General features: G+C 36.0%; 1 protein-coding gene across 4 annotated transcripts in view; it reads right to left on the bottom strand.

The window, feature by feature from the left end:
- Nucleotides 1-16,778, bottom strand: part of LOC136249434 (uncharacterized) — a 33,777-nt gene extending 16,999 nt beyond the window's left edge. The window contains exons 1-15 of one of the 4 annotated variants that reach the window (XM_066041439.1): nucleotides 16,735-16,778; nucleotides 16,456-16,672; nucleotides 12,994-13,050; nucleotides 12,870-12,941; nucleotides 12,419-12,469; nucleotides 12,182-12,236; nucleotides 11,929-12,122; nucleotides 11,737-11,872; nucleotides 11,400-11,507; nucleotides 9,911-10,002; nucleotides 8,887-8,952; nucleotides 8,574-8,825; nucleotides 6,466-6,543; nucleotides 6,328-6,405; nucleotides 4,690-4,758 (exon numbers count right to left, since the gene is read on the bottom strand). In XM_066041439.1, coding sequence (XP_065897511.1) covers nucleotides 4,690-4,758; nucleotides 6,328-6,405; nucleotides 6,466-6,543; nucleotides 8,574-8,825; nucleotides 8,887-8,952; nucleotides 9,911-10,002; nucleotides 11,400-11,507; nucleotides 11,737-11,872; nucleotides 11,929-12,122; nucleotides 12,182-12,236; nucleotides 12,419-12,469; nucleotides 12,870-12,941; nucleotides 12,994-13,050; nucleotides 16,456-16,644 — 1,497 coding nt within the window. In that variant the 5' untranslated portion in view covers nucleotides 16,645-16,672; nucleotides 16,735-16,778. The other 3 variants (XM_066041440.1, XM_066041438.1, XM_066041441.1) reach the window with 3 other exon arrangements.
- Nucleotides 16,779-17,149: the final 371 nt, after the last annotated feature.

Here is a 17,149-nt window from a genome sequence, read left to right as displayed (position 1 = left end):
TATCCATTCTACTATTAATTAATCACCTTAATCACCTTAATCCATTAACCTTTCATCTATAATGGTGCTCAAGTGTTGCATGTATGCGTGACTGATGTGCATCACGTGACTGCATGTGGTTTATATGTTAACTTTAACTTGGCTGTCTTAATAAAAATGTAATTAGCATGAATATAAATTAGTAACTTATTATTTGTAGCTAATATTATTAAGTTAGTAACTTAATATGCAATATTATTGAGTTACTCTTAATTCTAAGTAATGTGTAACTGTAATATATTACAAGTACACGAAAAAATTTGGAATTTTCAACTAGAGTAGGGACCATAGCACATCGATAAAAAGTACTGAAACAAGTTTGAGTAGTCCATGATATTAAATCACTGTAAAACAATAAGAAGTGTTATATCTCTACTGTGCTCAAGATACCATAACGAAAATGCACAGTAGGGATACAACACTTCTTATTGTTTTACAGTGATTTAATATCATGGACTACTCAAACTTGTTTCAGTACTTTTTATCAATGTGCTGTGGTCCCTACTCTAGTTGAAAATTCCAAATTTTTTTGTGTGCTTGTTTGTTAACTGTTTTTGTAAATAATTTTATTATGACTGGTGAACCCACGCATACCGCATCTGAAATGGTGCCGTGCCCCCAATCGTCTGAAAAGTGAAGTATCCATTACGCTTCATTGTGAGCTATGTTCAACTCGTTACACAGCAATACGAATCAAGAACTTTTCCGGAAGAACCTCTACAATCTACGCATACCAAAACAAAGAAATGGTGCCGCACCCCAATTTTATTAATTATCGTCTGAAAAGTGAAGTATCCATTACGCTTCGCTGTCGGCTATGTTCAACCCGTTACATAGCAATACAAATCAAGAACTGCTTGAAAAGCACCTTTACAATCAGAATAGCCACTATGAAAAATACAGACGATTTCCATTTCGTAGGGAAGCCATCACGTGCTCACGCCAAATCGACACCTTTCCCTGTCAGCAAAGATGAATGGGACACAAAGGAGGACATTGGTAAGTCCATGAAGAATGCATTGTACGTACTGTGGTATGCCAAAAGGCACCTGTTGGGCCAAAGCGACGTCGAACGATGAAAAAATCAAGCCCGTAGCTTTAGCCGTTATCGAGTTACGCTTGTCTGAAGGTATCAGTCAGTTACTTACTTACTTACTTACTCAGTCAGTAGAAATTTCCATCGAATAAAAAATTTTTAAAATTCCGTAGCAACTTGTTGAAAGCGTTTCGGGTTGATCTGAAAGCTTGTTTGGGCTTAGTTTTACCTCACCAATACTGCCTCATCGTCATCAGGGAAAACTGAGGCTGGTTTTTGGGTGATTTTATTTCGTGGGCCATGCCTACTGCTTTGTGGTCCCTACTATACAGTTACTATCGTACTGTATGATACTGATATAAAAGTAATATGTAATATATTACTTTCATGTAGTAACTTCCCCAACTCTGGATTATCATATACATATATATATATACTTCAATGAAAATTGGTAGCATTGGTAGGATAAAATCAAGTATACAATACCTACAAGTACACAAAAAAATTGGAATTTTTAACTAGAGTAGGGACCATAGCACATCAATAAAGTACTGAAACAAGCTGGAGTAGCGCATGATATTAAATCACACTAAAACGATAAGAAGTGCTATATCCCTACTGTGCACTGTGTGTACTTGTTTGTTAACTTTTTTGTAAATATGATTCATGCATACCGTATCAAAGGAAAGAAATGGCACCGCACGCCCCAGCTATATATCAATTATTGTCTGAAAAGTGAAGTATCCATTACGCTTTGTTGTCAACTATGTTAAACCCGTTACACTACCTTATGAATCAAGAACTGTTCAAAAAGCACCCCTGCAATCCTCGTATACCGCATCAAAAGAATGAAATGGTGCCACGTGCCCAAGTCATATCAATTATCGTCTGAAAAGTGAAGTATTCATTATGCTTCGTTGTCAGCTATGTTCAACGCATTACACAGCAATGTGAATCAAGAACTATTCGAAAAGCTCATCTGCAGTCAAAGTAGCCACTAGCCACTATGAAATTTCTATTGTGATGGGAAGCCATCACATGCTATCGCCAAATCAACACTTTTTGCTGTCAGCAAAGATGAATGGGATATCACAGGGCAACATATACATGAAAACAGCTCCTATTGATACACTTGTACTCTATGACACACCACATATTTGTGTTGAGATTATTTAGTATTGTGGTAGTGTACACACATGTAACTGTATCATTACAAAAACATTTTATGGTTAATATTACGTATACAACAACTTAAAACAACACAAACCCCACGCTAATATTAATCATATATATACTTGCCTATATAAATATGCTAATCTTAACAACAAACAACCTGAAAATACTCTATTTGATATAAAATATTTTAAACCCCATATACTCCTCCTAACAATATTTAATAATATATTAACAATACCAAGATTAGCAAACTCAGTTGGTTGAGGATAGCAACTTGTAGGTAATTAAATTTTCTAATAGTTTAACGTATGGAGCGTGCATTATGATATCACCAGCAGTAAATAACTGTCACTATGGCAGTGTTATCATGCCAATATGGTCGGCATTGGATAGAGAAATTCAAGGGCTTTCTTTTGCTGTATGGTGTACTGTAGAAATTATGTGAGTTAATGGTTGTAAATAATTAATAGTGTTTTTGTGTGACATGTATTTTCTATTTTCCCATTGGATAACGAATGGCAAGAAATGATGATACTTTTTTGATCAGCTTGTTTCACCAAGCTGAGGTTATGAAAAGGAAATAAAACAGATATTAAACCACAGCTACTTAAAATATTCAAATTTAATTGGTCACTTATGGCCTTGCTTATGCCTCAATAGATCCCCATCTCTGGGGCAATATAAAATATGGCAATTACATGCCTGTAACAATGGCAATGTATGGGCATTTAACTGGTGGTGTATTTGGCTTGTTTCTAAAAATGAACACTACATTTCTCGTGTCACAAGCGGTAGTTAAGGTACAACAATGAACTGTGGTCCAAATTAGTTAGACATCATCGAAACACAGGGTTCCACAGAATTTAGAAACCCTCAAGGCTTGTAGTAGCACCCTTGCTTTGCTCATGCACCACAACACAGGGCTTTTCAGGTTACTAAATTCATAGAACCCTGTGTTTCAATTTCTAACTATTATTGGTGTTTTGAAAACTTTTAGTTTTGACCACCTGGAAATGCTCAATTTTACAAATCCCATACACACTGTATAACGGGAATGATTTGCGGAAGAAAACATTCTCTGATTTCGTGATTTTACATGCATTCATGGATATTTTCTTGCAAGACTTTTCCTACAATAAAAAATAAAATTTTACCTGAAAAAGTTGTACCTTTAGCAGGCTATTACTAGCACTGAATCTTCAACCTTCCTTGTACAATTCATGCCTTAGTTTATGCAACATTCATATACTGAGTGTGTATAGTTACTTGCCTCGCAACTAGCTAGCTAAACTACTATGATGCTACAGAGAGACACATGACCGTGCGATTCGAACAGAGATGCAAAACTTCAGCGACAGTAGCTAGGTAAATGACAGTGGAAACAAACCATTGCTAGCTACTACAGCCAGGTGATTCACTGTGCATGGGCGGGCATGTCTTTAGTGCCACCCCCAGTGTCTATCCATAGATTTTCGAGAGAGGGGATAGACTATCACGTGATTTATTAAAAATTGTTGTGACAATTAGCCTTATGCGGTTCTTTATCACAAACTAGTACCACGAAATGATTTATAGTGCTCTCTGGTAATGCTTACTCATGTATCTAGGCATTCCATCAACTATCTATTACCTGGTCAAGTTTTATTCCTGTGCGCACTCCTCACCTACACCAGCCCACGAGTTTGTGGTAAACGTCACAGGAATGGAATTGGATAATTCTTGACAGATTTAACCATTCACTGATCATTATTATACAACCCGAAACATATTAAAACATCAACGATAAAGTCCTCTGGTTGTTAAGACTAAAAGCGGCAAAACGTGTTCAACTTCAAAACGATTTATGCTCTTTGAAGTGCAAATTTGTGGCATAGCTTATTCCTCAATAACAATGATTGGACGGCTCTGCTTTGAGATACGAAGTTGCTTTGTGCAGTAAATAACTTTTCTCTACAAACGTTTATAAGAGAGTTTACAAAAGGTGTAAATGGAATTGTAGGTGAAGAGTACGCCAGTAAAAAAATTAGTTTTTATTGACTATCATCGATTCGCTCATTATCGTGAACGTCAATTAAAAACTAAACACATTAAATTATTTCTCAACCGCAAAATCGGAAATCCACGCAAAGTGTCAGAGTCAAGTGTTCCCCACTCCATAACTAACTAGGTACATGCCCATTTCCTAAATTATTTCATGCATACAATAAATCGCAAACATTTTCTTGCAAATGAGGAATTAGTAGATCATTCGCAAATGTTTTCTTCCACAAATCATTCCCGTTACATGGTATGTTTTGATATGATTACTACTATCCACAGCCAGTAATGCTCTCCATAAAAGTTTTAAACAGAGTTCTACAGCCCCTATAAAAATGCTATGACATGTGAAGGATGTATGCTTTATATACTGAAGATACTGTGTATGTGTAGTCACTTACCCAAATTGTTAAGCTTTCATTACTTGGAAAGGATTTCCTTAAACTAATACGGTATTCACTTGCATCTTCCTATATTCATGTAAGCAATGAATAAATGTACTATAATGGTATAAAAACAATAAACCAGGTGTAATAGATACATAACATAGCGTGTAGCTGAAATATCCTTATACTCTTTGCATTAGAATATTTGACTACTCTAAAAGAGTATCAAAGATATAATTTTAACAATCTATACTATAATCTACAGCTAAGTCTGGTCACAGGTTGGGAACAAAGGTCTGTCAAGCTCATACTCAGCTCATACATATCCAGCTAAATACATGCCATTAGTACACATTTACAGACGTCATATGGAGAGGTCTTTTAGAAGAATCCAAGAATATGTATATTTATGGGAGGTCATTATGTCACGTCAGTAGCCACAATGATATACGAGAAATATCAGAAAACATACGAAAATATTAGATGCAGCGCTTTGAGACTTTGAATGTATGAATTATTGTAACATGTAACACTTTCACATCTCAGATCAAAGGAGGCATTTTGTATGTAGCCCAGCTAGCCGGGCTACATATGAAATGTAGCCGGGATACAACTGGGCAGTGATTATATAGACGTTGAGGCTGAAATTGATTGTGGGAATTGATTAATACTCACGTGATTAGGATGAACGACTCTAACGGATTTTGCCATGAAAACCATTCAGACGGAGAGCGTTTTGCTATCCTCGACATCCCACTAGTTGAAAAGCTTTAGGATAAGGTGAAAACCAGCGCTATAACTTATTCATCAGCCATTTCTGTACACTTTTGAATGCGAACATGCCCCCATTATGAAGCTACCACTCTGCACGGAGTAACCACTCAACAAGCAAGCTTACCTATCTAGGCCTTTAGTAAACTCTATATTTTTCCATAAACGATTCAATAGCACTGATTAAAACATTAAACTCACGAAACCAAAATTTTCTGTGATATTTCCATTCATCGTAACCCAGAACATACTAGCTGCTGACCCACAATTGAAAATTTTAGGTATGCATATATAATATATCCAGTGGCCGCATTCATATTGGCTTGGGTGATTGATCACCCTGTACAGGCCATCAGCCTGATAAGTGTTACATATTAGCTGTAACATGAGGCATTCGGGCTTTGCCTGATATGTATGCCCTCTGCCTTCAGGCCTGCAGCCGCCGGGCATACATATCAGACAAAGCCCCCATGCCCATCTTACAACTATTACATGTAGTGGTTGTTAAAGGCTGTTTAAGGAAACAGATATTGTAAAAAAAGACTATCCAGCACTATAATATTATTTTGAAAAACAGTTAGTAAGGGTGCTTTTGTTGCCAAGAGTTTTAAGCCAAATGCAAAATTTGCTCTACAAGCTGAAGCCGCAATTAAACAGCTTCAGCCATGATACTCTGCAGACAATATGGATATAGTGATTAACAATATATTAGTTCAATAGCCAATTCACATTGGTGGTTTTTGAGATGCTAAAGAATGTCCCATGTTTTTATAAGTCCAAAGATTCCTAGTGTTCCTAAAGAAAAACAAATACAAATATGTAGCACTAAAATTAAAAAATCTTCAGTGTGTAGCTATAGTATGTAGCTATAGTATCACTTACACACTCCTGTATGCACTTTTCACGATCTGTGTCCTTATATTGCAGTGAATCACAATTGTCTGAACATAAATACTCCTTCTATACATGGAAAAAGAATAAGTTATATAAACACAATGGACACAGGCATTTATAACTTACGTGTACTTTATCACTAAAGCATTCTGAGCCAAAACTCATCATGCTATTGTTGTGGTCAGTGGGAAACAAGTAGCTTGGCTGCAAGTATGTGAATTACAAGTTAATGTTGTACTACACAATTAAGTCAGTGGTTAGGTCAATATTTATTAATTCTGTGTTCTCTGTCACCCGCCTGGATCTGTGCCCTACCATATTGGTAATTACTATTATTGCAATTGATTTAAAAATACAAAATAACATATTAACTTTATTTTGTGTTACAGATTGAGATACTCTAATAGAGCAGTCAGTCACTCTGTTTCAGTTTTTCTACTACAGCAATCAAAACCATTATTATTTACTGGCACTCAAAAATATGCTACTTTTATTACTTAATTTCTTGGAAAGTGCTATATATGTTGTCATCTGTTTATGCCTATAAAAAGCTTACAATCCTTTGAGTATCCATCATATCTAGTCTGTTGTTTGAAACTAGTTAGCTGGTGGATTGTGTATTGTCATATTGAAGGCTCACGAAAATAGTGTACATGCATATTGTGCATTACCACTAAAGGTAGCAAGGAAGTTGGGATCTAGTGGCAAACATTGTGGATCATTGCACTTATTATATCTTTACTGGGTGGGGGCACGATCAGTTTCCATCAACTGCTATATAAACTTGTTTACACTGGCAGAGCAGAGGTCCCCATTATACACAAAATAATAGCTAGGCTGCTGAAAGAGTTATGCTAAAATAGCCCCCAACAGATACAATCTCATGTAATGGATGGATGTAAACTCCTAATATTTCCTGGGAGCATGCCATTGTATGATATAAGATGTCAGGTCATGTTGCATTGACTCTGACTATGATCTGATCAAAATGCCAGATCAATGAAAAGTTATGCAGTAATTCTCTACAATACATACAAATAGTCTTTTGCCTCACAAATGAAACTAAATGGTATGTGTTATTTTTAAACCAGGTGTACGCAAAGGCTGGCTGTGGGTGCATGCCTTGGTTCTTGAAATTGGTTTGGCAAAAACCGTGTGTCTGCATGTTTGTCCAACACCCACGTGAGCAAACAGGCTTTGAACTACGCAAAATAAACTTTCATTCAATGAATAAAGGCTGTTTACTTACTGTATTAAAGCTCAACTTCCTGTTTTTGTCAAGTTTACTTGAAGGACGTGTGGCTGGTAACTGAAATCAGGCACAACAGTTCAGTTGGGGCTAGCCAACATGCTGTAGTAAACAAATAACAACTGAAAACAACATAACAGGCCTTATAAGCTACCAGGAATGGCATATCTTCTCCAGTTGAAAGGGAGCTTATCCCCTTTGTACACAAAAGAAAATTAAGAGCAGCCATGAGGCTTTGTGTAAAGAATTTGCATATGAAACATGATAGACAAACTATAAAACAGTTGAGACAATACTTCTTTGTATAATTTGTAGTTTATAAAGTGGTTTTCTTGAGTTATATTTCCTTAGCATTGCATAGCTATGTAATTAATGAATTATGAAATATGTTCATATTACATGTATTTATTACAAAACAATGCTACAACATTTAATAGCATGCTGTGTGTAAATTTATAAGGAGTTGATCAATTCAAGGGATAGCATTTACTGGGCACTTGGGTTTTAGAGGTAAAACAGCATCAACTTATTTCCTTGTACTATCGGAGGTATGATTCTACTTAATAGAGGACATCTTAAAGAGTTACAGTCAATTTCAGGTTGCTTGCAAAATGCAAATAAACAATTCGCACACATGAGTTGCAAATGTGAACATATAAATGTTACCCACAATGTTTAAATGTATTGAAGAACTAGCTCAGTACGCCCCTGGCATTGTGTAGCATTCTAAGGTGGCGAGTAATTTGATTGCATTATTACAAGGAGCTCGGTTGCAAAGAAACAGCTCATGTGTGTGAAAATCATGTGTCCAGATTGTTCAAATGCATTCACAAACAATCCAAAATCGACTGTAATACTATATAGTAGAATGCATATTATCATTATATATACAAGTCAACAGTTAATATATCTCTCATTCGTGATGTGAGAGACATGATAACTCATGTAAAAGTAACAGAGATGGTAATCTTCATATTGTACTTACAAACTTATCAGCACTTTGAATGAATGTTTCATGTCTGCTGATGGCAATTCTGAAGCCATCCAAAGCCTGCAATGCTGCTGGATCACTCTCTAGCAATAAATGAATTGAGTAGTTGCTCTTGCCATTATAATTGTACTGCTGAATCAGAGAGATTTGGCGGTTGGGTCTAATTGATTGATCACACCCTGACATTTTTGTGGACTGAGTTACCACAACAGTGTTAATATTATTATATGCTGGGATGGAGATGAGCTGAAGAATAAGAAAGAGTTTGATGTATACCTTATAAATACTATGCTAGTGAGCCACTTACAGATATTTGATATTGACATCCTTGATCTATTTGTTCTTTTTTCCCAAGCGTATATCTGGTCTGATCCTATGAAAGCATATAATGATTACAGCAATAACAGAAGTACTTAATAATAATGGTAATGCAGGTGAGATCATCAGTATCCCCAAGACAAACGGTATCCAAAGTAATGCTGTGAAAAACGATATAGAAAGGTTTACATGGGAAAAGCTACAGTCTTTATGCATCTGATGCCAAATCTAGCACAAGGAAAATCTGTGGTACTTAGCCTCTACCTAAACTGACCATGCACAGTTGATAGGCTAGTAGCTTAAGAATGCATTGCAGAACCTCCATTCTTTGCCACACTAACTCAAGACATTTACATTCTAACAAATATCTGCTCTCAGCACCCTGAAGTGTCTTTGATTTTGAGTTGCTCCTGTGGTGATCAATTTCTTCAAGTATGGAAATGTTAATTATTCATATCGACAAATTTGCTTACAGGCACTCGTATATAGCAAAAAATATTTACACTACTATAAATGAGAACGGAAAGCTGTTCTTATAACAAAATGTTTGCTATAGAAAACAAACCACCACGTCACACTGCTCAATATTTTATCATGTGGGATAGTTCCACCAGATTCTATTGCAAAGAGAAAGACAGAGATGCTATATCACCTTAGTGGCCAAGTAAGCTGTACAGTGTTCTAGACTAATTCAGTGGAGTGTACAATGATGTCTGCATGCATGTGCATGTACACACACAAATTCTATTACATAACACCACCCCTATAATAAGGATACTGCTTTTGTAAGCGAACTAATTGCACATAAAGGCCCAAAGTGAAGTTTGAGTCACAGTCCCACAGTTAATTAGAAAAAATGACTCTTGATATGTGGTATCCACACAATCATACTTTGATGAAAAATTAACAAATTTATTTCTTTTTATAGCTTGGTTGTTTGGTACACACAGACACACACACACACCAGTTAACAATTGATAAATTAATACTTTTACATTGGATTAGTACTATACCTTTTCAAGTGTTATCATATTCAAACTTTTACATTTATTCTTTCTGTGATCCCCAATCACGTTTAACATGAAACCTTCCAAATATGTTACATCTGAAACAAACATTATAATATCAAAAACAGTTCTGTATACAGTAGACCCTTGGTTAAGACCCTCGTTTACCCAAAATTGAAAATGACTGTTCTATTAGAGTATTTTGAGCTCATGTGTATGACCTATTAGAGTATTTCAACAGAGCTCTGTACATAAATGTATTGGCTTCAGTTATCTGAACAATTCACTTATCTGTACACATTTATCATTGTCTGAGACACATTGGGGTTTGGAAAACTGAGGGTTCACTGTATATATACAAGTACACAAAAAATTGGAATTTTCAACGATAACCAATACTTCCTCATCATCGTCAAGGTAAATTGAAGCTGGTTTTTGGGTGATACTTGTTGTGGGCCATGCCTACACCTTTGTGGTCCCTACTATACAGTATACTATTGTACTGTATGATATATATATATAACCCATAGCTCCAAGCGATGTAGATTGGTCTAACTTGGTTAGAACAACACCTTTGTAAAAAGGTAACTATGGAGGGAATAGCAAGAAAAGGGCTAGTCACTAAGTTGTCCTGTTTCTGTCAAGCCTTGCATGTGCATTTTAGATAGCACTCATGGTGGCACTTCAGCACAGTTTTCTTTTCACTATGACTATCATTCTAAACTATTTCAGTGTTCCTGTTACCATACAAGGAAATAATGCTCAAAACTTGAACAGCACAAAGGAAATTCTTACACAGTGTGTTCAGAGAACATATATTTCTTTTTTGTAATGCATCATAAAATATGATAAAATCTACTTTGCCACATATTTGTGCTTTTGTTCTTACTTATTTAGCTTTAATTTGCTCACATGGGAGTGGACAGGTAAACAAACATACAGATACATTAAACATTTTCAGTACATCAGGTATGGACCCACAACTGGAACAGAAGATGACATATAATTGCATACTATTGTTAAGGTGGGGGGTGGGTCAGTCTTTGGGCTAGTATTCCCCTCTGTTGGCTATGAGGGAAGGCTATGCCAAAATGACATGCATCTGGAAAATTTCTAGGAACTCTATATGGAATAGTCATATGCTCTAATAAGGCAGTTACAGCACTTGTGTCAGAAAAGATTGAGTTAAGTGTTGCATCTATACTAGCTTTACTGCCAAGAATTCGTGCTGTTTAAGATGTAAAAAGAATTTCAGGTTGCCCTTATACCGGTCTGAAGTTTTTGTCTGCTTTCAAAAATTTAATATCAATTCACTACATTTACAAGATGTGTCCTACTATTATAGGGATAGTATGTATGTAATGATCTTTTTGTAAGTTACATGAGAATCATTACACAATCTAGTTGAGGGGTGCTGGTGCATGGCAAGGAACCCCGGGAACAAAATAATAAAAATAAGCAATATAGTTGAGCATGACAACACATAAAACAATACCTGCAGGCAGCTCCCACTTCAAATCAATTATAAACTTTTTTGATATGTTCAGTCCAACTTCCTCTCCAAAGCACGACTGCAATTTATTAGCAGCTTTTGGAAAAAAAGCTAAACAAAAAATCACAACACAAACGTACATATGAAATAATCTGACAAGTGTCACATTGAAACAAATTCAATAGTCATGGTTTGCTGTGTGTAAATATTTTAATTGTTGCTAAGGGGTATGTAATTGTGTAACTACTAAAATGAACAGAATCAGAAACTAGCTGGTTCATAAAATGCCATAAAATACACACATGTACAATAGGCATACATACATTAACACTTAACATACCACTAATACACATCTCTGTACTTGTAGAATATTCAGATATTCCATTTGAATTTACCAATGCAACAGATATGTTGGCTGGCTTACAGTGAACAGAGTATATAGTCGATAAATCAAGCATATCTGTGTTAGGATCATGCTATACAAATATGGCATTCTGCATAAGGTAAACATACACTCTACCAACTAACATACCAGCAATCTGTATGATGTGGTATTGCCATCAAATGTGAACACTTTTATTATGAATGTAAATGGACCAGATTGTTCTCTTGTAGTGATTGCTGCACTCTGCACGATGTCATCATTGATTTGAATATTAGTCTTATAAAAATAGAGCTTTTCAGGCACTGGTAGGAGTGTAACATTAGTGTTACCAAGGCTGATTGCTGTAGTATATGGAAAAGTAGCATTGATAGAATGAACATGAAGACCGATAATTGCTTACCTAGCCTGTTAAGATTAACTGTCGAATTACAACCAACCATGCAAGCTGTAAAATCCTACATGTTGAGAACAGGAGTTCACATATATGTGCATAATGAAGTACATCACTTTGAAAATGATTAACCAGAAACAACAAAAATTAGAAAGTGAAAATACTTAAATCACAACAGCATATTCAATCATTGATACTTACAGAAAATCCCAGTATAAATATATCCTATACTAATAATAGACTTACACAGCTATCACATTCCATAGATGTACTTTCTGTTTCGTTGATACAGCTTGACTACAGAAATTCAAAACCAAACTTATGTAATTACTTTTTATACATCTAAGTAGGACTCTTTTGTGGAAATTATATGCAAGTAGCTATGAAACACTGGGTTTAATTAGAAGACTATATAAATCTATACTGGGTTCATATATGATCTCAGTGTCTTAAGTGGCAAACAGGAAGGTGATGATGTAAAAGATTGAGTCAGTTGCATGTATTCTGTTGTGTTACAATACCTCATTGGCCAGTCCTGTAGGCATGGCAATACTTTTAGGTTAATTCAATCTTAGATTTAGCACAAACATTTACATTATTAACACACACCTTAGTACATTTATTGTGTCCCAAGATAACAGTGTAACTGAACATGTCTCTACACCAATACACACATGCACTATATTTGAGAGCTTACACATTTAAGTTGACATTCATTGAGAGCAGTAGCGTTTCTGTGTGAACTGCACCCAGCAACACATCCCTTCAACTACATCATGTGCTGGTGTTGCTATCAAGCATGACGTTAACAAATCACTAACCTTTTGTTTGTCAGTACAACTTGATGATGACAAGTCAGACACAACAGATCTAGTGATCTGGAATGAATATATTATCATTCAGTAATAGCTATAGACTATACTACTGAACATGACAGGAAATTTTAGTAAAGAATGACACAGTATACAAGCTAATGTTATCTATTACCAGTACAACGTGATTAGACAAGGGTGTAACAAAATACTCAATTATCTTGAGGACGTGTATGTATCAATTAGTGCAAGAAAGATTGGAAATTATAATTTTATAAGCTAATAAGCATCATTTCAGGGAGATACTTATGTAACTGTCAACTGACATGTAAGTGTAGTTCCTAATTCTTTGCCATAATTATACTTCAGGTCCTCAGTTATGTTGACCTAGACTACTCTAGGTCCTTGTTTCAGCCCTTTTACCATTACCAGCTTAGTACCATTACACAACCTGACATGTTGAGAACAGTATAAGAAGCACATTTGTATACTACAAATATGGTGTGGAATAATGAACGAGTCTTATTCATTGTACATGTCACTGAAACCATTGATGTCCTATATCCATTTTGTGCTATGAACAAAAAGAAATAGTACACAAAGAAGATATGCCCATGATATAATGCATCAATTGTTTTAAGTGGCAAAACAAACAGACACAGAATGCTTAGAGCTAATCAGCTAAATCAAATACCTCAGTTTCAATGCCCTGCTATCATAAAACTTGACATGGGTATAATTCATTTTCATATCAGTGTAGGCCTGTATAGATGTATAGCTATAGTTCATAATCTTATCTGGTATATAGTTTATTCTATTGAAAAGCATTTTTGTTACGGTGAACCTCATACTCAACAACTAAATACATACAGGTGTACAGTCATTATTATTAAAAAGTATTTGCACATCTTTAAGTATAGTTTTCCACCCGTCCCTCTCTCCACGTAATAATAAATCTGCAGGAAGTTGATTCCAAAGTAATACAGCTGTAACCTGCTTGCTACGTATTAAACAATCTAATCACAAGGATTCTGAAATCTTAAATGGTTAGCAGGATCATAATCATAAAGTATCTGTGATCTTCTTGTGGTAGTGGTGACAAATTTAGGACAAAAGGTCGATAGATTACCTCATCCTTTACCAGCTAGCAGTCGACAAACAAGACCCATTATTGCTGTATTTCTACGGTTGCATAAGGACGAAAGTTTAGAGGAGCGCATACTGTATGTGTGGAGCAGTGAACTTTGATTTCGTAATTCTACACTAATAGGTGTTAACCATTATACTCGACCATGTAGCGGTGATGTTACAGGGTGCATGACACATTACATATAACCAGACTACTGTAAATCGGGAAATTTTCATTCGAAATAATTTAGTTTAAAAATAAATTCAGTGCGTTATATTTTGCGGACAGCCCTAGCCACAAAAATATTTTACCAGCAAAATTTTCTGTACAGCAAATAATTTTGCCAGTGCGCCAGAAATGAACATGCAAGAGACGATAAAAGTTGATATACGGGCAATTGTGATGGATGTCCAGCTGTGACTGGCCACGCGAGACTATATGGAACCCTGATGATAGGCCATTAGTCTTTCTTCTCCAACAGCGTACTCATTTCTCAAGTGCTTCGACCTTGGTTTGGACGGCTCGACCTCCAAAAAATATTTTGCAAATAGGAAATATTCAAGAGTAAAATATTTCATGTAATTTATTTTCATTGGTAGAGGCAACCACGAAATATTCTTACTGTCGAATATTTCCCGATCTATGGTAAGTCAAAGTCCAGATAAAATCCCATTGTTCAACATTTTAGTATCCTATAGCGTTTATGTCTAGGGTACTTGATAGCTGCAATAAGTATAGTTTGTTGTATAAAAACATCTCAAAATGTGAGTTGTTGCTCACACCCAAAAACCTAGTAAACTATCCAATGAAAATGATTGTATTTCCAAAGCTCCTTTTTATACAATAGAACAAGTTGTTATAGAGTTCTGAAGAAGAAAGGTATGCAGTTGTCTGAGGATCGATATTTTTGTCTTGCAAATCTGTATTAGCTGGACTATACTCCTGTAACTATAGTATAACAACATAGAGCAAGCTATGTAAGCCCTTCATGGCAGTGAGGTTTGACTGGAAGCTAACAGCTGGGTTTAGCAGATAAAATTCAGCCCAGTGTCCATTAAACAACGAGTGTTTTGCCCCAACCCCCAATAATTTCATAATAAATAACAAACTTAACGCTTTCTAATTTACTATAACATTACTTAAATTGTGTTTAATTGTCCATTTTACCCAATAGCATTCATGCACTGTATAAATAGGCTATACATAAATGTCATACATTTATTAATATCATTCCCCACCTCCCTCTTCTTGGGAATATCATTCCCTACCTCCCTCTTCTTGGGAATGATAGTTGGGGTTTAGTATACATTTGATGCAGAAATTGAGACATTTGATCACAAGGTAGGCTTTGTCATGTTAGCTAAGTGAAATTTGTAATTAATATAGCTGTAGCTATGGCTACAGTGTGAGTACCATATAGCCAAAATACTTTGAGGGGCAAATTTTTCAAGGTTGAGCATTGTTGCTAAAAATAAAATTTTGCAGATTTGCCAACACTGTGTATTAGACTATATGGAGGTCTAAAATTTTTGCTGGCAACACCCAAAACTGCAAAATCAGCAAAAAAATTTCCCTTAACATATTTAGGCTATACGGTATGCCAGGAGCATGCACTTTTATTATCATCATAGCAAGTGTGTCATCATTGTTGCCCCATAGGCTGTATTCAAACAATGCCCTATTAGTACATAGGAGGGGATTTGATCACAGATGATGTTCTATGGGAAGGAATTAGATTTAGCTATACTGAAGAGGTGCATGGGCATGATAGATGCATTAAAGTAACCTCTTTCACAGCTAACCACTCATGCGATCAGTCATTAATTATCCACAAGGAGTGTACGTATACAACTGAATCTTGTAATCTATAGTGGCTATCACAAATCGACCATATAGTACAGTTAGGCCCCTATTTGGTGATTATTAGTTTCTCATCCACCGCCCGCATCCTTCTTAGGCCACCCGCATGGTAAGCCATTATTTACTCTGTGCATGCTCAGAAGAACATGTGATGCCAAGCCATCATAATTTGCATTGAAAGTAGATGGCATTTTTAAAATTAACGCTACACTGCACTATGCATCACCATTTTCCTCAACAGTTGACTGAAATCCCACTATGATTACGTCGATAGAGCATGATTGCAGCTAAAAACCAATGTAAATTTGTGCGAGGAAAGAAAGACGATTTGGACAAGGGTACATTAGTGTATAAATATTATAATGGCCTAATGGTAATGCCCTCCCGCCCGCATCATAATAATTAGAAAGACTGGATGAGAAACTAATAATCACCAAATAGGGGCCTTAGCTAGCTATGAACGTAGCTACAATTGCACTTACGTTTAAATTTAAAACACACGTTGAATAGCACACACCGTCAACGATTGCATCGTTTTCATCCACTTGAAACTGAGTAGCAGTTCCAACTCTTGGCTTATAACACTGTTCATCACAACCATAGACTCCTATCAACAGTAAGCAAACAATAAGATATGTCCAACTCCTTTCCAAGAAATTTCTTGGCGGCATGGCGGAGGCACTTGATGACTATCACAACCTATTAAACGGAAACAATGGGTTGTCTATAACGGTCTAGCCATATATACTGGTTATCACCACCTGCAACTCCAATGATCCAAATAAGGCCAGTGAAGTCTCATCAGTGAAGTTTTGACCTCAAGAAAACCTACTAATACCCAAATATTTACAAAACGCCTCAGCTAGCGGGAAATAATTAATGCAATATATAGCATTAACCATTAACTAGCACTGACTGGTTTCTAGACGACAGGTGGCAGCTGCATGATTACACATGATCAAACGTCAACTATATTCATTGTCATGACAATCTTTTTGTGGCCATATCAAGACACACGGTAGTGTGTCGTGCGGCCCAAGAAGCCGGCGCGCAACCCCGTGAGTATATTGACAGGAAGAAAGAAAACGCAATTTTCGCACCTCCGTAGCTCTGTGCTGCCTTGATGAAACAAGACAAATTTTGCTGTGTACATTCCCTCCAACTTCAGTACTCCAC

The sequence above is a fragment of the Dysidea avara genome, chromosome 3 (assembly GCF_963678975.1).
Source record: "Dysidea avara chromosome 3, odDysAvar1.4, whole genome shotgun sequence".
Classification (NCBI taxonomy): Eukaryota; Metazoa; Porifera; class Demospongiae; order Dictyoceratida; family Dysideidae; genus Dysidea; species Dysidea avara.
This window is presented reverse-complemented; position numbering and strand designations above follow the sequence as displayed.